The following is a 20,603-nucleotide window of genomic DNA, read 5'->3' as shown; positions in this document are numbered from 1 at the left end:
GTGTTTCTCTGTGTGTGTTTATCTACTCTGTGTGTAAAGACAGCCCCTCCCCTCCTTCTACACACACAGTCCAAGGAGAGACACACAAGCTGAAGTCAGTCGAGTTAATCACTCTAAAATAAACTAATAAAAAAAACCACATTGTTGCCACCTAAACCAATCAGTGAGGCAAACACTGTATCTAACCAAACACTGGGCCATCAAGAAAAATATATTAAAACAATTTATAGAAGAGTTTGTACACAGACAGTTGAAAACAGGGGCTCTGTCTAAAAATATCTATGATTTCTCTAATGCTACATTTTTGCTCAACCCCTGAAATTTAGTTACTTTATTCTGCACCTTCAGCCCCTATTTATCAAACAAGCAACACTTTTATTGACATGTATACCTAACAGTAATTGTGTTTTTGTTTTTTGTTTACCTGCTCCTGGAAAATGCCAGCCAGAGATGCGCAGTCGGTAGAGTTAATGAACTGGACGACTTCATCTACGCTCCACTCCAGAGGGTTTCTGTCCAAAACCAGCTGACCGTCCTCCTCCTCCACCTGAAGTTGCACATAAAAGGCACACTGTGAACTAGAGGGTAGCACACACTGCTCTGGGTTCTGTTAATCACGCAACTATTTCAGTGTGGATAGGATAAATCATGATGCAAAATCCTGATGTGATAAATCCCCCCATCGTTGATTTTTTCTGGTGTAGAAGCTCGTGATGGAGCTGTTTTACTCTCCTCTCGACACTATTACTTTTACATATAATTAAGTGTACCAAAAATATGATGCATTAATATCAGTAAACTTGCTTGTCATAAAGAGTATGGGGAACCTGTTTTGTAGCCTCTCTGCTTTACCTGCATGTCTTGTCCTTTGGCGGGCTGGTACTTGCTGTTCTGGTTGTACGCAGACAGCGAGCGAGTTGACCTCCTGCGACCTGCGGGAGCCTCCGGGCTGAGTGCCGGGCCGAGTGCCGGGTTTCCCGCGCTGACGGCTCTGCGCAGCGCCGTGGCCCGGCGAGGACGGCTGCTGGTCACCTCCACCGATGAGGTGTCTGTGTGGTCCTCGCGAGGTTCCGAGCTGGTGCCCTCGCTGCCCGACTGCAACGCCCTCTCTTCGTCCTCCTCTCCCTCATCACTGTCCTGGAGAGGGGAGAAAGAAGGGAGTTAGAGAGGCGCTCAGTTGCTCACAGTTGTCCCAGAAATCATGCATATCATGCAGAAATGTTTGTCTCAATGTTTATTCACCAAATTTAGCAATTTATTCAATTTACCAGTCAAATGAGAGTTGTGGAATAATTAAAAGCAAAAGAATTGTAAAAAAGCTGTGGATAAACAGTAAATACAGAAATTTTTAATTTGAACATCAGCACAAAAGCTGCTTACAAAAGCCGAACTTGAATGTTTATGCCTCCTAAATGTTCTCACAGCATTTTGTTGGGATCATTTTGGTAAAATGTTGTTAGAAAAGGCTGAAACGCACTGGTGTAACAGTAGAGGAAACATTTGAGCTGGACTGAAATCTGAAGTTTCTTTTAATGACATTAGCCAAAAGTTTCTTGTTTACACAGACAAAGCAGAGGCTTTTATGTTAACCAGAAGCTGCTACGTCAATTTAAATGTAGACAGAAATATCTATTAAATATTACGACTGTAGCTGACTGAGATAAAAACAGCTTTTCATGCAAAAAATTAGTTAATAGTATAAATGATTTGATAGATCTGCTAATCTGGTGACATGTAATTGGTTACATGTCAGTCTGCAGTGATATAACACAGAGAAAAGAAGCCACTCCTCACAGATGCCAGAGCACAGAAACGATCATTAACATGAGCGGGTTATCTATTCAATCACTTTGTGTTTCTCTTTAGGACTGAAACAATCTTCCAACCAGTCCGGCCAGTAAAACTCCACAATGTTGCTGAACCACCTCACGCATAAACTATACTTTCAGCCTAACGATTCCCTCCCTCCCAGCAACCGCCATCCTTGTTGAGGCCACATGAATGTGTGTGTTTTTTTTAATGTAATGAGGAAGGTAACTTGGTAAATTTAGGGTTTGGGTTATCATGCTTTCCTATAGACACAAGTACATAAAACAGGTAAGACTAGATTAACCTCAGCCAGCCACTGCAATAAAATGTTGCCACGTGAATTCTTTATTATTAGTAAACCAGAAATTTTGAATATTATGCAGGTATATTTACACTACTTTTATGTTGTTTGTTGACAAGCAATGCAGTGTTCCAAACTTCTGGTATAAACACTTGGAGTATTGTAGGAGTGCTGGAGGATACGATTTTGGGGTTAAAAAGCTAAAAATTTGACTTTTTACTTCATAACTTGTGAGCAATGAAGCTCATTCTTTTTTTTTTGTTGTTTCAGTTTTTTCAGGGTTATGCTTGTTGCCTGGTAATACACTGGTAATATTTTCTGAGGTTAGGTGCTCCAAATCCTGTTTGGGCCACATTTGAACCTAAGTAATTACCACAGTAGGTTTCATGTAATGTTAGTTGGATATGTTGAATTTATTGACTTTATTGCTAGAATACTCCCACTTATTCTGGATTATCTGTCCATCTGGGCTTTCTCTGATTTAAAGCAGACCTTAACTCCCTGCTAAACTGGCTTGTTGAGTTTCACTGTGGACTTTGAGTGATTTTAAGGAGGAATCTGCAACATTTAAAAAGTCTTCTTGTAATAAAGAGTGCTGAGGTCAATTGATCATAATACAGTCACATAGAAGATGCTACCTGCTCATTCACTGGTGTTAAAAACATATTCCTGTGGTTTAAAAGTGACACAGACAGCAATCTGGGAGACGTATTTATGATGCAAGAAATGGAAACTTCTCCTGCTGTTAGCTGAAGAACAGAAGAAACAGATTTCATTTTAGTTGCCGGTTCAAAGGCACAGTGGGGTACGCTTGCCACAAAATTTTATTGTGCGAACACCACAGCTACACTAATGCAGCTTTTTATTATCCAACATGCCAGGTTGTACTGCCCTCCTGCTAACAACTCAGCAACACTGCCCAAGTGCAGAGGACCAAAATTTAAGAATGCGATAATTTCCTGTAATCACTGTTAGTACAGAAGTCTGTTGTTACGTGTCTTGAAATGTATTTATGTTGTTGCACAAGTCTAATATTTTTCCAGACGAATCTATCTTTCAGCCTGACTTTCAGGTCAGTATTTATTTTATATTTAATTTTGTATCGTCATCAGAACTGTTAATGTTAAATCTGTTGTTTTTGGTCATCTTTAACAGTCATAATAATTTATTTATTATAATCTTATCAACTATTCTCCCCTTATTTAACCGGAAGATGAATGGTCAGATTTTGTCTTTTTATCCCTGTCATATAGCGGTCTGCAGCATATTCACACGTAGTATATGAATATAAATTAAGACACAAACTAAAATCTCTCAGGGCCTTCTTTTAACTTTTATGTTGCTTTTTTACTTTCTATTCTACAGTATGTGTTAATATTTTAAGTGATCACTTTTAAAAATCTATTTATCTAAAATCTATTTATTCGTAATACCACCTCTTTATTCACCTATAAATAACTCAACCTGCACAAAAAGGTGTAACACAAACAAAATGTGACTAAAAGTTTTCTGAAATGTTTGTTTTTGTTTTTTTTAACCACAGCAGCAGTGACAAGGACATCTCACCCTCATGAATTTTTATTATTATGTTATCCCCACTCTGCTTCATGTTTTCTAGCCACAGAGTGACAGTTTGTTTTTCATAAACAGAGCGGGAGCGCAAGAAGAGAGACAAGTGCACACTGAAATTAACAGATCCTTTTAAAATAATTACAGTTTATTCAAATCCTGACTTGCTTTCTATGGTGTGAAAGGTTCTGCGTGTCTTCTATTGTTTCATTCATCCAGACTGCACAGTGGGCGTATTAAAAGGTGGATTAAGTGCTTATATACACTTTTAATAAAAGTAGATTTTCCCATTTCTCTAAATATCAGCTGGACTGGCCTCTAATATGAGTGATAAACACTGATCATTTAATCATAAAACAAATATGGTGAGAAATGTGTCTTAAATCCTTTGTGACAAATGACAAAAGACATAATGAATAATAAAACTGTCTTTTGTTGACAGGACACAGGAATTTCTATTAATTCAGGACTCAAAGGCTGTCAGAATGCTGCTCCATTGCCGCCTGATCGATGCAAATCCAAAGGTTGTCTCTCTCTCTGCTGAGGCGCTGCATGCTTAGCATTGTTCTAGGCTGTGGCCTCCAGATAATCATATTTACATTTAAATGGCAACAGACATTACGTGAGGAGGAGGTATGGCACTCAAGGGATCCAGAATAGAAATCCATGCGAGTTTTCAGAAATGCTAAAGATCCTTGCCCCGAAAGAGCCCATTAAAACCCGAAACAGGAAGCATGTAAGCAAATACTCTTTCAGCTGTGTTGATGCTTACCCATAGCAGAGGTGCAGGAACCTTTCAGCTGTGCTGTGGACATTATATTTTACCTTTCCACTCATGATTGTAGTAAAAAAGTCATGCCAGTTTATACTCTTCCTGTACCGATAACATAAGATTACTATGGCATTTGTACAGTGGTCTGGATTAAGCACTTAATGAAGCCGTAACGCTCTGAAACTGTGAGCGTGTAGCATTGTGTTATACTTAATAACTTAGATTTGTGTAACGCCTTTCAAGAAACCCAAGGACGCTTTACAAAAGAGTATAAATAAACAAAAAAAGGCTAGAGGTCAAAGGCTTTGCTTAATACACGAGTTCTGAGAAGTTTCTTGAAGGACTCCAGTGACGGGAAGTTACGCCCCGGCCTACATGCAAAATGTTGTGAAGCTCATATAGGTGTCCACATAACCTCTGAAATTAAAGTTATGGCACTCTCTTTATTATAAGTGGCTTCAAAATAAGTGCTGTTCGTAGTGAATGTATATTTGTCAGACCTCCTTTCTTTGTTTACTCTAAATCTGTTTAACCAGGACAAAAAATGACCTAAATCAGCCATTTCATTCTGCTGTGACAAATGTAACGATGGTATTGTCTCACTTCATCATGCAAAAGCCATGAGGAGTAATATTCAATAGAAATGTCTCAGACAATTGTGAAAAGCTTTTAAAAACAGAAAAGTAGTTTTGCAAATTACTGATGTTATTGATAAATATATCACACAATATTGAGCATATCAGTCATCACATGTTTATTTAGTCCAATGTGATTGGCTGACCAGTATTTGTGCTCAACCCAACATTCAGGCTGAACGTAAAGCTGCTCTGGTGTCTCTGCTGGACGTGGTTGTTGATTGTTGTTGGATCAGGAGGACGTTGCTGGACAACGCCACCAGAAGGTCCTGGAGTGATTTCCTCATCTCTGCTTGCCTCGTCTTCTTCTTTGAGGAACAGCTGCGTGAGTTTTCTTACAGATTTTGTGATGACCAAACCCAAGATGAAACCCAGAGCGAGGACGGGCATGATGAGAGTCTGTTTAAGTCAGAGTTCTGCGAATCTTCATTTAATCCAGCAGGCACGAGTCTTGTTGAAACTGATGATGTTAGCAGTCTCAGGTGGAATGTTTCTTTTTGTGCTGGTTTGCTTTCATTGCTATGGTGACTCAAAAGCTCCTTGTTGCCATGGCGCCATGTTGTAGTACAACCAAAGCCTTTCTAGAAGCAAATCTCACCACTTTGCAGCCATCTTGAAAAAATTCAAGATGGCTTGAACCAAACCAAAACAAAAACCTGTAGCTCCTCTTATGGCCACTTGAGGCAGTCTAGCTAGACTCCCATACTTTGCACAGTTTCATATAAAAATATTCCAGGAGGAGCCTAGACATCATGGTTCAGAGGTCCACTATAAAATGCACTGAATGCAACGCCTGTGTAGGCTGTTAAAACTAGAGAATAGGGTTGCCAACCGTCCCTTAAAATACGGAATCGTCCCGTATTTAGAAACAAAAGTACACGTCCCGTATTGACCTAATAAGGGACGCACTTTGTCCCGTAATACAGTGAGAATCAAAAGTAGTCTATAAATGTTAATGGAATTAACGCTTTGTTTGAAAACATAATTCCCAGCCCCTCTCCTGCTTTGTGACCAATGAGCTGACAGCACACTTATGACAATTCGAGTATGACAATTCAGATTACCGCTCATCTCATTGGTCGAGGAAAGGTCGCTTACGGAGAAAATACCGGAAGACAACAGATGACCACAACAAGAAGCATGGCCAACAGGGAAACAAACGCCGACACTGCGGTGCAAGTCTCGGACGACAGTACACCTAAAGCTGGGCAGACACTGTGCGATTTTTTCAGTCACGTTATTCAGCTCCTGCTCAAACTGCACGATTGACTCGCAGGGGTTAGAAGTTGGTAGGTCACGATGCAGGTCTCACACTATACCGCCCGATGCTCTGATGCGACCTGAGTGCTCACACTGTGCGTCCATAACATGAAGGTTATAACAGAAAATCTGTCGCGCTCTCCCTCTGTCTTTCACTCACACAGACACACCACTACCATCAACTTTGCTAAATTGCTAATGAAAAACATTGATCAGGCAGCTGTGATTGAGCAGCAGTGTAAATCCCACTATTTTCACGGTTGTTGTGGTCGTGATAATTTTGTGAGGCCACATCGAAAAGGCTCGGATGAGCTTTTCAAAGTTCTACAAGTTGTGCCTCCATCGCTTGTGTCCAGATCACACGCTGCACAGCCGTGCTGCTCCGTCTTTTTCACGGCGTTTACGTGTTTGCGCGCGAGCAGTGTGAGCGGCTCACGAGCGATTGATGATCGGGAGCTGGTCGTGAGGTGTTAATCACTTCTCGTTACCCCACGTATACTACACGACGCACGATGAAGGCCAAAATCGGTCCGATCACTCAAAAATCGGCTCAAAATGGGCCTAAAACCGCACAGTGTGAGCCCAGCGTTAGAGCAGCAATGTTTGTTCCCCTCAGAGAAAGGGAAGAATGGGAAAAGGAAAACACCTGGCTGGAAAAAGTTAATATGGGCATGTGCAGTGAATATCAGCGCTATGTGGCCAGAAGTGTGATAATATAATTTATTTTGTGTAATAAACAACTGCAAGGATAGATGATTACAAATAGATGACTAATACATAAAAGTAATACATAGATGAATAATGATGATGAGTTAAGATGCGTAAGCATGGGAACAAGCGGGTTTTCAAACGGGAGCAGCTGATTAGCATTAGAAAAGCTGAAATAATACCGCAACTGAAGCCAATTGTACTAAATGCACTAAATGTGCACTGTTACAAGAATATTTTTCTTTCTATTGTTTTCTATTATTTTAAGTTAAGCAGGACAGAGTTCTTTTAAAGAAAGATTTACTTATATTCTCAAAAGTTAAGCATGACAGGCTTCTGTTTAAGAAAGAGACCTGTTTTACTGTGTTAATGTTGTCATTTTGAGCTAAAAATAAATGGCTAAATGATCATTTGTTTCACATGTGTTCATATCACAAAGAATACACATCTACTTAAATCAAATTCAAGTCAAAGGGTTAAAAAAAATAATTTCACACACAAAAAAAGAGCTAGAAAATTCACCACACTGGGAAGGGTGAAGACAACTGGGTCGCCCGGCCACGAGGTGTCCCTTATTTATTTTTCAGGGAGTTGGCAACCCTACTAGAGAATGAACTCATGCCTGCTTTCACTGAAAACTGACCTTATCCCTGTGTTAATATGATAAAGCTAACTGAGGCCTTAACCTGTGAGGTAGTCATATAATACGCTTTAAAACTCACACAAATGCAGACTTGATGCCTGACGACGGTACTTCTGTGGCATCTGCATATTAAATGAACAACTATAATGTGATTGACTGCAACCTTTCTGTGCCAGATGTGTGGCTATTTTTAGCTACAATAAATAACTCAGTGCCCAGCAGTGGATATATCTGCATAAGGCACCTGCATGAGAAGCTCCTCTTTTACCCCGCATTTTCTATATTCACATGTGATTTTGTTTATAATTTATACACTGTGCACTTTGTTGTGAGTGTACCTGCTGCTTGTCACATGAGCAGGAGTGCACAGGACACTTGTTATGAGAGACAAAATAAAGGACTGAGGAAGAAGTGAAGAAGTGAGGTGTTTTCTAACCTGCGGGGAGCCAGCGGGAGTGTAGTCCACAGCAGAGGAGCGTCTTTTCTTCTGCACAAAGATAGCTTTCCTCTTCTTCCTGCGGCGCGTCGGCTTGGCCAGCTCTCCCTCTGCTGTCTCCTCTCCTGCAGTGGGCTTGGATAGCTTCCTCTTCTTCCCATAGTAATAGGCTGTGGACGCAGAGCAGATGTTGAAAACAATGCACCCAAAACAAAACTTAGCCACTCATCCAGGGCAATTATACACTCTGCAGTATCACAAGCTTTGATTTGGGTCTCCTTCATAGCTGTGGTGCAGGAAGTGATGCGTATAATTACAGAGACTCACTGTATTTGGTTTTTGTTTGGACGGAGCAGTTCTCTGGGCACTTGTCAGTAACGAGGATGGGGCTGAAGAGGTTCGGGCAGCACTGTAGTTTCACACACACTTTACGGCAGAAATCTGGGATCTGGTCTGCTAGGCGGACAATCCGTATGGTGGAACGATACGTTTTTCCTTTATATCTGTGTGTGGGAGGAAGGAAAGGGAAGACAGAGGGACATTGTCAGTGAAGAATTACTTTTACTTATGAGGACAATGGCTAATTAAACCATCTGTGATCCATCAAAGCACTCATAGGTGAATGATGATTGCTTGCACAGCAAGGATGTGAAAAACGGGCAGTTTTACGACAGCCCGCATGACTTCAGACTGTTCGGTTGATTAGGCCGATTCAGGAGAACGGAGTGAGATGAAGGGTCAATTTGGCAATATCCCACATAATGGCTAAGGTCGGGCAAAGAGAGCGGAGCTGCTGGCAAGAAAAAAATATAATGACCTACAAACTAATGTTGGTCTGTGCTACTTTCTTTTTTTTGGAGGTTAATAGGTTAAAATCCAATAATAAATCATTAGTGAAACAGCAGTTTAGTTTGATTTTAAACCAAAACACATCAACAAAGTCACATTTCAATTAGTTGTATCGATAAATTTCTTTCAATACATTCTGTTGTGTAACATAAACGTGCTCACAGAAATCAGAAAAGGAATTTTTCATGTCATAGACTGAATGACTAATCATTTAATTTGCAACTGTTAAGGAAAATCAAAATCAAGTTAAAGCCCTAATAGAAAATAAAATAGTTAAATTAAGTCTTATACCCTTAGAAAATGCAATGCTGATATGTTAATTCTGACAGGACAGGATGACTTAAAGGTTTCTAAACATGTATCTGATCTCTTTGTTTAATCATTAATCATTAAATGAGACACATGCGTGTTTATCTGGTACTATAGCCCATTGTTGGCTCTGAGAGGAGGTTAGATGAGGGGAATTCCAGAGCAGTGCGTCTAACTCATAATAATTTTCATAGATACAATTTTCACTTACATGAGGCAGTCCTAATGAAAGGAGAACGCGGCTTGTGGTAGTCAAGGAGCAGAAGAAGCAAACAAAACGAAACAAAAACACACAAACAAAATACTGATTTTCTCTTTCTTCTGCTTTTAGAGGTCTCAAACTAACATAATGCACCAGCAGTCGGCAACTACGGTCAAATCAGTTAATACTAAGTCAGTCAATTCAATTTATTCAGTTACTTTTAATTATTAACTATGTTTGTCTTACTAATTTATTTTTATGGATCAGCATTAACTCTGCTCTTAGAACTTGTAGGAATGAACAGACTGCTGCCCACAAGGAACTATTCTCCACATTAACACCTTAAAATGTCTGATTTTTACTGATTATCAACTAAAAACTGAAAAATAAAAATAAAAACTATAAAAGATGCAAATCTGCAATAGCTTAAAAGCTGCAGATATTCTGCAACATTTGTGATATAAACTTTGCTTACCAATGTATTTTCTTATGTTTTAAACACTAATATAATCTATGAACTCATGCCAAGTTATTTAAAAAAGCCCTGTAATGACTATGACACGCCATGAGAGTTAATTCACACAGTGACCCTGAGATGTGCTCCATCAGGACCTCAATTTTAAGTAACAATCTGAAGAAAATTACAACCAAACAGGAACAAGATCCATTAATTAATGAGAAATATGTACTCTCTGTCAACTTGTTTTTGCTCTTGCTTAATTGAACTCAATTGTGTACTGAACCTTCTCCACTTTGGAGTCAGAAATAAATTGTCTCTCTGGGTGGTAGATGCCCCAGAAAATTAAAAGTAAATCCTCTGGCGAGTTGTCAAAACACTCGTGCGTGAATGTGATCACTGTGCTCTGCGGGCCAGCACAGGTGACTCACTCAGACTCATGACTGCCTGATTCTTTCTCGTTTCGGACGAAAAAAATGGGGCCGTTTTCGATTAGAAAACACCAAGCACGCAGCCTGAAGCTGTGGAATAATTTGGCTCTGTGCAGCCAGCAGTGGATGAAAATGCAGACCTTACACAAATACTGCAGCAACAAAAAACAACATAAAAAATTCAAAGAGGGGCAGGGAAAATGGCCTCGCAGGAAACGAGAGGAGGGGGAGGGACACAGGGCCCTTTTAGGAAAGATAGTGATGATTTATTATGAAATTCAATGGCCCATGACCAAAACAGGAGTGGAGCAAATGAAATGAGAAAAGAACATGTTCATTGTTGTTCCCCTGCCATTTTTTGTTTTGTATTTTCCTTTCCCCTCACTTGGCTTTGAGGGTCTCCTCTTGGCAGTCCCAGCTCTGATCCTCCAGCTCCTGCAGCTCCTTCAATACTCGTCCAGGCTTGTAGGCAGCGTTGATCAGCATGCTCAGCAGCTGGAAGCAAAAACAGAACAAAGAAAAAGACAAATAAACTCCTGCTTGATGTGAACAACTCAAGACAAAAGTGAACAAACACGAATGAGGATCCAAGCGAAAGTGAAAGAAAAGATACAGATCACAAAAAACTGTGGAGAAAGCTACATTCTCACACCTGCACAAAGTGCACGAGAGCACAGTCTCTAGAGAAATTAAAAGGCTGTTTTCCCAAATGGTGGTGGCGGTGTATAACAGTAAACACTGCTGACTGACAGCTCCTCACATTAAAATGAAGGTGCTGCTGGGAAACGCCAGGTGGTTAACAAGACATCGCTGTCTCGGCCTCCGTCTCTTACCTCCTCCCTCTGTCAATTTCTGCTGGCCCACCTCTCTCTTTGAAAGTGTGCAACCCTTTGATTAAACCTGCTCCTCTATATAACCTCCCCCCCACCTGTTTTTGACATCAGCCCACCTCTTTGAGGACCAGTGTGCATTTTCCAGGTCCGACAGCCTGCGGCAGCTCTGCGATGCGTCCCTTGTTGAGGTAGGGTCCTGAGAAACAGCGGTGGTTGACAAAAATCTTGGAGCAGCAGTATCTTCCATTAGCTGAACCTAGGACAGAAGAAAAGAAGGAAAAATGGATGTTCACCACTATGGGAAATAAATATGCTACATGTAATACTGGCATAGTCCAAATAATATCTCTCTTACAAATTTTGAAACCATAAATAAAACATTGAAACAAATATTCTGGACAAAACTGAAACCAACATCGCATTTGGAAAATCAAAGAGAAACAGAAGAGAGTGCACAAGCGTACAAGGAAGCTTTCAGAGTAAACAGATTACACTTAGTTTTCGGATTTTTCTTTAAGTAGCCATGGGTCACAACATCTCATTATTCCTGGTGGAAAATGTCAGGTTGAAAGAAAATTATTCTCCAATAGGAACAAACGTTTCTCTGTATGTGTGGCCATGGTTGCAAATCAACTTGCAGAGTCAGCAGCAAGCCTAGGCGGACTAAAGCCACTTATATAATCGAGTTAAGTTAATTATATAGCACATTTAAGCACAACAGATGTTGACCAAAGTGCTGCACAGCAATCAATAAAGAATTAGGAAAAAAATAGAACTATGGGACAGTAAGGGAGCACGATGGAAATTAAAATATAGCTGTAAAATAATGTAAACTAACCTACAATGTTCACGGAAAGGCAGACGTAAAAGGCTCAAGAGGCGCTTTTTTTTGTTGACATACGAAAGACTGTTAAGTGAGGCTCTACTACCAGCTGGCAGACAGCTTGCTTAAAGCATTCTGCGTGGGGTATTAAACACTATAACATGTTAGATAATTGGGGGGGGGGGGGGGGCAAGCCCATGCAAGCAGCTGCAATTGTACAAAAGGATTTTTAGATTAATCCTAAACTCTACAGTAACCAGTGCAATGACGCAAAGACAGAGGAAACATGTTCATGTCTCTGTTTGCCAGTTAGTACTGCAATCTTTACGATAAGTTGGTATGAAGTAGTACTTCCTCACCTGGATTATGGGCAAAACTCGACAGGCCAAACACAGCGGCTCATATTTGATACTTCCGTGAACCAATGTCTTCCCTGTCCACCAAACTGGAGTTTACAAACTTCCTTTCAAACCCATGTTTTGTTTCCTTAAAATACAAAACCTCATTTGATGTTTGACTGAATAATTGGTGTGTCACTTCCATGCAAGGGTGTTAGTCATACTAACGGCTTCAGTTTCTCTTTAAATGCAATTTTAGAAGCTAACATTGATGTCATGGTTTTTCCTGGCTCAATATGACGGGAATAGGCCCTTAAGCATGATTTGTCCACAGGTTTGTCAGTTCTGCATTTTCTTGTTATTTCTGACCATTTGATAGACAGAAAACCTCCCTTTAAACAAACTAGTTAAAATATTTTTAATGACAGACTTGGTGATTCTTCATTTTTTAGTGAAGGAATTTACCTGCATGTATGTTTGGATTATGTAAGTATTATAATAACAGATGATGTTTTTCAGTATTATAGTTGCATAATGAAACGACATTTAAACTAAATGTTGAACCTCTCTCAAAACACTTCCTTGTGGTTTGATTGAGCATTGGCAGTATAAGGAAATGACCCAACAACTTTTTACTGGTTTTGTTTCTCAATGCTTTTCTTCCACTCTGAACCAGAAAAAAGACAAAGGAAGAAAACAGAAAGCTCCTTTGTAAATGAAAGTAAATGAATGGTTGTGGTGCTCTTTACTTACTTACTACTTTCCAGTATATCATTAGTGTGTGACTAACCATTTCAGCACATAGGTGAGAGCAGAGTCAAACTGGGCCATGGGTACATCCTGTTCATGTGACCCCCCCCTCCTACTCCACCACCCTCCACCGCCTCCAAGAAACAAACTAAGAAGTCGTATGAACGATGCTGCACTCTGGCCTTACTGGAGCACCTGAAAACCGTCTGCACCTGGAGGTGCACTGCCAGGGGCGAATAGTAATTAGATATGGTGATGAATATGCATGAGCGAGTGGGCGGTTTTAAACCAGGGACCAAGGTTCTCCTCGAAACAATGCCCAGTTCAGCCCACCCCCACCCCTTTGCTCTTTTTGTGCTTGAACATACATGTTGCTTACAGACGTGTCTGCTCCCAAAGAAAACCAACCACACAATGAGGATGTGAGAGAAGGATGTGGTGTTTTGGTGAAATCTATTCTCAGATTTACTGATATGTCTGTTTATTTGGTTTCAGAAATGCACCCAGAAATACACCAAAGATTGCTAAGTGGCATTCTTAAAAAAAGCTACTTTACCTGACTGTTTTCTAAATTTTGGCTCCAATCCTGCTGGCCGTGGTGATATATTTTACATTTACTGAAATTTGGAAATGACGCAGCTTCATGGTGAATTTCCCTTAGGGCGCAATGGTGTTGAGGAAACCCCCAGTTCAGTTCAGTTATTTCAGACACTGAGGCAAGTGAAAACGAAAAATAACACACCCACATTTATTTGTCAATTGCACGGTAGATCTGAATTCACAAAAATTACCTGCTTTAAGTTTTTTAGAGATGTTGAACATGTGGCCGAAAATATCCGCCTATGCTTTAGTTTTCATTCCTAAATAAACAGTTTATCCTGAGCTTTGTTATGTGTTATGTTTAGTTATGTAAAGCTGATATATATCTTAACAGCACACTGTTCAGACTGCTCTAAATTGCTGTGATGGTATATAGAGATGATATCCCTAATATGGTCATCTCAGGTGCACAGGTGCAGTTTATGAGGGGCAGCCAATCAGGAAAAAAATACTTCAATGGAGAGAAAACAGCTTGTTTGAGACGGTGGATGAATGGAGGTATAAATAAGGATATTTAAAAGATTACTTAAAATCGCAGATACTCTTATTAAAGAACATAAAACTGGAATGAGCAGATTCCCTTTAAGTTAGGCAAAAGAAAACTAGAGTCACAGGACAATTTGTAAAAAGGAAAAGGTAATTTTTAAGGATTCGCTTTATAAGCACATTAAAGTTCATGTGGTCACAAAAGAATGCTGTGTTCTGGCTCTAAGATTTTGTTTGTGGGTGTAACCTTCTCGCTCCAGCTGATAAAAAGCCAAACATACACATAGTACTCCCAGGGCAGCTACAATAACAGCGGGTAGAACAGAAACGCTCCGGCTCTCTAATGCATTAGAGATACATAGGGATTTCCTGTGTAAAAGCATTCTTTACATGTGCATATCTAGAATATGGTTTTATAAGAGAGAGAGAAAAAAAGATGTTTACTGAGGAGGAAATGAAACTTAGTGACTGTAAAACATAGTTGCATCTTGTGCTGCTTTTTGCTTTCTCAAGTAGAGTTAAACATTTCTTTAACATTACTGATTCAGTTAAAACCACAGCAGAAGAGGCTAAAAATGCATCTCTCTTTGTGGGATTACTGTAATTAATTTATCAAAGAGACAAACTGATTTACTTAATATGTAAAAACCGTATTAGTGTGAGAAGGAAGATCTTTTTATAAAAAATATTTTTCCCCTTTTGACTTTGGGGAAAACGGAAGACAAACAATAAAAGGAAATCTGTGTAGCTCCAACCAACGATAACAACTAGGAGTAGTTGATAAAGTAAAAATGTGGCTCTCGTACAGTAAATGAGAACAAATGAGCATATCGATGCCAATGCTTGTTAATCATTACCAGCTGATAATGGACAGTGGACATGGATGTAGCTGAGAACAAGCATGATGATTTATGGAGTACATGCATAATTTAGTGGTTACTTCAGGATGTATTTCTGTCATTGCTGACTGACGTCTCAAGTAGTTTACTGTTCCCAGTAACTCATTAACACCATGCATGTTAAAACACAGATTTTAACTAGAACCAAAAACATCGTCTGGATAAATTCCCTGCTTGTGTCCTCAGGGTTACTAGTTTTCCTGCGAACTGAGCTAGATTGAAAGCGCTCCTGCGGGGTGAATTTTCGACCCTGCTCGTTGGGTAGACGTGTTTCAAAATACATTGAAGCTCTGTTAAAAACAAAAACAAACTTATTAAATTATTTAAATTAAATAATCTATTTTTGTTTTAATCCTATAAAAGTTCAGCAGTGATGTCACCAACTCTGAGTATGGAACAGTTTTTATCATCCAACCGAGGAAAGAAAAAACACCTTAAAGAAGCATAATCTCAAGTTTCAAGGTGCTTTATATTGTAAGGTAAAGACCTACAATATTAGAGTACCAGACGATCCCCTGTGAGCAGCATTTGGTGACAGCTATAACTATTAGTAACTCTAGGAACCACAAGCAAGCCTGCAGTCTGAAAGCCAAGTGCTCTATTTGGTACTACAAGATGTTTAAGATATGAAGAAGCCTTATCACTCAGGACTTTTTATGTGATCGAGATTCTAAATTCAATTCTGTATTTATCAGGGAGCCGATGAAGACGAGCTAACATGGAAGAAATACGAGCCCTCTTTGTAGTTCCTGTCAGTACTCTCGCTGCGGCGTTTCAGTTCTTCTGAAGGCTTTTCAGGGAGCTTTTAGGTGATAATTAATTACAATATTCCTGCCTGAAAGTAACAAATGCGTGAACTGTTTTTTCAGCGTGATTCTGAGACAGGATGTTTCTATTAAGTAATACTGAAAGAAAGCAGTCAAACGCATTTGGTTAATGTGTGCACTGAAGGACATATCCTGGTTAAAAAAAGGCTCCTCACAGTGTTAGTGCAGGTCAGGTAATACCATCCAGAGTTGGTATCTGGTTAAACATTTTAGAAACAAATACAAATATAACCTCAGTTTTGTCTTATGAGAATCTCCTTCCTCTTCTTCTTCACTCTAAGTGTGACAACTTAAATTTAACTGTAATGCGTTTCACTGGAAAGCAGCCATGAAGGGACTCTCATAAGTCAAACTAGTGGGGAAATCCCTTACAGTGCCAACAGGTTGTAATATAATTTTGCTAGTTGGAGCCACTGATAGCTTTTAACATGAAATATATATAGAAGGTAGAACTGCTTAGATCAAACGGTCCATATTTAACTTTATGGCATGAAATATAGAGACGATGGAGAAAATTAATTCAACTTCCTTTAGTAACATCTCTGACTGAACCTGTGACAGGACACACATCTTCCATCACATTGTTTTCAAACTCAGCAACTTGTAAATAAAATTTACTAAAGTGTTGAAGTGGAGCTGAGTGAAACAGAGGAAAGCACATCAGAGTGCAGTAGGTATATCAGTGTGTAAATCCAGACTGACTTAAGAGTGGAGAAAGAGCAGGATTTCCTTTAATCCTCGCCACATCGGCTCATTAGCATTAATCACCACAGATATATCATGTGTAACGTGGCTTTTGATTACCTGGATCCAAGGCGGCAGGCTGGTAGTGGTTGACAGGACTCGCCTCGACAGGCTGGGAACGAGCCAACCTGTGGAAAAACGCAATCAATCCAGTCAGGCTGATCAATAAAATTATCCAAGGGATCTAATCAAACGGCAAACAGAAGTCAATTCACTCAATCAATCGGCACAACAGCGACCGCTTTCAGCTTCAGAATTAGAAACAGGAGTGTTGGAAGGCGGGTGTATGTAGTGATACCGATGAAAGGATTCTCCTAAAGGTATGAAATGGGATTAGTGGTTAGATGAGAGAGCTGACAAAGTGCTGCTGAAGACCTCATATTTCTCCTGCTCTCTGACCGCCGCCCTCGCTCTTGCTCCCGCAAGTAAACAGTATAACATGCCATTCGTCTACAAAAATCAATCAGCGCCCCAGGAAAGCAATTTCTGCCCTAAAAAAAGCCACAGTTTCAATTAACAGGTTTGAGTGACACAGAGAAAGAAAAACCTTCAGGGTTTCTCTGAAGAAACATGTACTGATTTTTTTTTATTATCTTCTTTGGCTTTCAGGTAAAGGACAGAAACCAAAAACCCACATATGATACCATTTTTCTGACCACACTGAAATTAAACCAATAACAGCGGTCTTCGGGTTACAGAGACATGCAGTCAGCATTTCACTTTTAGCTGCAATTGAACTGTTTTCCAACACTTGAAAACCATGTTCAGGAGCAGGTTTAATGAGTGAGGAATAGGCATACAAGGAGAAAATGGAGGGCGCCAGATCAGTTTGATAAATGGGGCTAGGAAACCTTCATAGTTTCCTTTTGGAGCACTTTGAAATAAAGCAAAAGGTAACCAAGTCTTGTCTTTTTTTTAAATATAGGTTGTGTATAATTCCTACAATAGACACTGTATCTATTAGTTAACTATTAGGGGGAAGGAGGACTCTCAGCCATCTGAATATTAGCATAAAATGTCCTCCAAAAATACTAGCACACGTCTTCAAAAACATAGACTGTATATCAAAGATGGGCACAGCTACTGATATCCATAGCAATTGATTGTCTAGTCCCACCTTTTGAACCAGACATCATGAGTGTGCAAAGCCCCCCCCTCCCCAAAAATAAATCACACCCTGCTTCACCATACTTCTGCACTCTAATCTGGACTAAAATATAAAAATGTAACTCCATGTGGTATTTCTATTTGAAAGTAGTCGTAGAGGGTGATACATCAACTAAGAAATAGGGTCATTTTCTTGGAAACTTCCATGCAAACAGATGAGTCACCCATTAAAAGAATGTAAAACACGGATACTGTGCCTGTCTTTGAGACAAAGTCTAAAGTCAGTTTTACTTTCAGTTTGTTTAATGTTGTGCTTCTTACTGTTTCTCTGGCTGGACCACTGCTATCTTCTTCTGCTTCTGGCCTGCAGAACGAATCAATGAGACTTTGTGTTAAGCTGTCACTGCATGGCAAATTTACATTTGTGTATATTTGTGTGTCTACGTACAGACAGGTTTGATTGGAGGGGTCAGAGGGTAAGCGTTGGCCTCGCACCAGCCGACAGGGAAGATGTCCATGGACTCGACATCCACGATGCACTCTGACAGAGGCTTCGGCACACCTGGAGATGGGCAGACAGCGGAAGGAAAGCAGGGGTGAGGGAACTGTCACACATATACAAACTGCTGTTTTTTTTCTCTACCCCATCTTCACTCTGGGACACAGCAGGAGTCCCTGACACTTAATCCTCACTGCACGCACACACTCACACACAAACGAATGTACCTTCCAGTCGGAGCCACAGCAGGCGTCCTCTGACCTGTGTGACCTGAGCCACACACACCTCAGCCGGTCGGTGAGGGTTCACTGCCTCCAGCCACATGTCCTTGGCAAAGTCTCTGCTCTGCCATGTCTGAACGCACACACACGAGGGGAAGAGAGAGGGCTTATTTTACATTCAGAGCAGGGATCTAACCTGAGGTAACCTGAAGCCAGGTTCAGATTACAAGACCTTCAAACTGATTTAACCCTTATTTTCCACTTGAAGGACTTCAAACAAGGTGCTGTAACAGGGGTTTTGTAGGCTCATTGCATGTAACACAGTGTCAGATGGGTCTAATAAGTTCCTGTTTACAATATGTGTCTCACTGTAGAGTGTCAACTGTTATGTAAACCTGAAAAAGAATAAAACACTGATAAAACGTTCTTTGAGTGTTTCTGCTGTTTTCACAGTGTACTAACATAAATAAATATTTAAAAACAAGTTTTAAAAGTGATATAAATGGGAAAGAATTGAAAGTACAGAATGTTTTGCATGCATCATCCAAATGCAAATATCGTTTGCTTTTTTAACTTCACCAAAACAGAATAAAGTGGTAGACACTGCTCTCGATCATTTCATGCATTTTCTGCCTGGTGCTCATTGGTGCAAGCTTCTTCTGTTCCCAAACTGTGTGATTGGGACAGTGGGGCACAGTGGCGGTAAAGACAATTACAGCAGTGAAAGTGCAGGCAATGGCTTTGCACTTCAGATCGCAACTTACAAGATATGTTAAAAACCTCTGAGCTTGTTGGGACAGTGGGATTTAAAGCAGATGACACTTGAATAAAACCATAAAGCAGCACCAATTGTGTCTTCTGTCTCTGCTGCCACTATGCTATCCTGAAGTGTTGTGTTGTTTCGGTCTTCAATTTGGTTTTAAAATGTTTGCAGGAACCCTACTGAAAAGCAGCTTCCTCTGTACTAACAACGCTCCCATCAAAACATAGGCTGAACCATCAGGAGTGTCCCAGTTTACATCTCTTCACCCCATGCTTACATCAGGAAAGCAGGCGTCAGGAGCTGCTTCTGTCCCGCTCTGCTTCAGGTAGTCAGCCCAGTCAAAGTCCTGGCCCTCGTAGGCCCGAGGCCTCTCCAGACCCACGCCGTTCTTCATACACCACTGGACAGGCAGGATGCCAGGCGAGTTGGCATGACACACCACAAAGTGTGGCTTGGCTTCAGCAGAGAGGTCATCCAACATCACCTGGAAGTAGAACTCATTGTAGACCTGAAGAGTAAACAGAGGGAGAACATTTAATCTCTTCCTAACACAATGATTTCAACACACGTGTAAAAGAGATTATAGACGACAAATTTACTCTCCATCTTTTAAATGCTTAGACAGAGCAAATTAAAAGAAAAAAGATTTCAAGTATGAAGGCATCCTTGGTAATGTACAATTATTCTTGTGCCACACTAGTCTGCCAGTGTTTTAAGCCGCTGGATCTACCCTGTGAAACAATAAAGGCCAACTAATTATAAAATTTTAAATCATAACATTGAGCACAGTATGTACTATCTAAGCTGCTTTGCTTTCCCCCTGTACGATGCTTTTCTTTGTGTTTAGTAAATTAGGAAGAAATGTGTTCATCATGGAACAATTTAATAAAATACATTAAAAAAAACGGTATTATATAGTTAGAATAATGTGCAAATGATTGGTAGTTTTACTGCTCAAAAATCAATTAATATTTTTAATTAATGTGTAAAAAGGAAGAAAAACCCCAAATTCATGTCTAAGAAAGGTTCCAGTTGATTCCAGTGGTGCAGAGGAAGGCCTCGTCCATGGAAAAACATTTAAAAAATCCAATGCTTCACTAATAACAGAAGCTGACGAATGCTCTGTTTTGTTTTTTTTAGATAAGCCATTGTTCTCAGAGCCTTTCTGCGTGACTCACCTTTGTGACAGAAACAGGGCAGATCTGGAGCTGCTCCCATGGAGAAACCATCTCCAGCTTCATACCCATCTTGAAGGAGTGCTTGGGCAGGTCTACATGGTCCTGACACAGTAAAGTCAAGATTTTTAGACAAATGTGCTCCACTTTTGATCTC

General features: G+C 40.1%; 1 protein-coding gene across 3 annotated transcripts in view; it reads right to left on the bottom strand.

Annotated features, from left to right (window-relative positions):
• sfmbt2 (Scm like with four mbt domains 2) overlaps positions 1 to 20,603 on the bottom strand; it is a 62,489-nt gene that overhangs the window by 1,740 nt on the left and 40,146 nt on the right. For all 3 annotated transcript variants that reach the window (XM_085436307.1, XM_085436309.1, XM_085436308.1), the window contains 12 exons: positions 20,450 to 20,551; positions 19,549 to 19,779; positions 18,515 to 18,641; positions 18,237 to 18,350; positions 18,110 to 18,152; positions 16,742 to 16,809; positions 11,331 to 11,470; positions 10,767 to 10,876; positions 8,461 to 8,636; positions 8,134 to 8,303; positions 853 to 1,137; positions 425 to 547 (listed from right to left, as the gene is read on the bottom strand). In XM_085436307.1, the coding sequence (XP_085292433.1) occupies positions 425 to 547; positions 853 to 1,137; positions 8,134 to 8,303; positions 8,461 to 8,636; positions 10,767 to 10,876; positions 11,331 to 11,470; positions 16,742 to 16,809; positions 18,110 to 18,152; positions 18,237 to 18,350; positions 18,515 to 18,641; positions 19,549 to 19,779; positions 20,450 to 20,551 (1,689 nt within the window). The remainder of the gene's footprint in view (positions 1 to 424; positions 548 to 852; positions 1,138 to 8,133; positions 8,304 to 8,460; positions 8,637 to 10,766; positions 10,877 to 11,330; positions 11,471 to 16,741; positions 16,810 to 18,109; positions 18,153 to 18,236; positions 18,351 to 18,514; positions 18,642 to 19,548; positions 19,780 to 20,449; positions 20,552 to 20,603) is intronic.

This window comes from Copadichromis virginalis, linkage group LG17 (genome assembly GCF_057382275.1).
Source record: "Copadichromis virginalis isolate Kocher_CV1m ecotype Utaka linkage group LG17, C_Virginalis_male_GT1.1, whole genome shotgun sequence".
Classification (NCBI taxonomy): domain Eukaryota; kingdom Metazoa; phylum Chordata; class Actinopteri; order Cichliformes; family Cichlidae; genus Copadichromis; species Copadichromis virginalis.
Note: the sequence above shows the minus strand (reverse complement) of the source record. Positions and strands in the feature narration are given on the sequence as shown.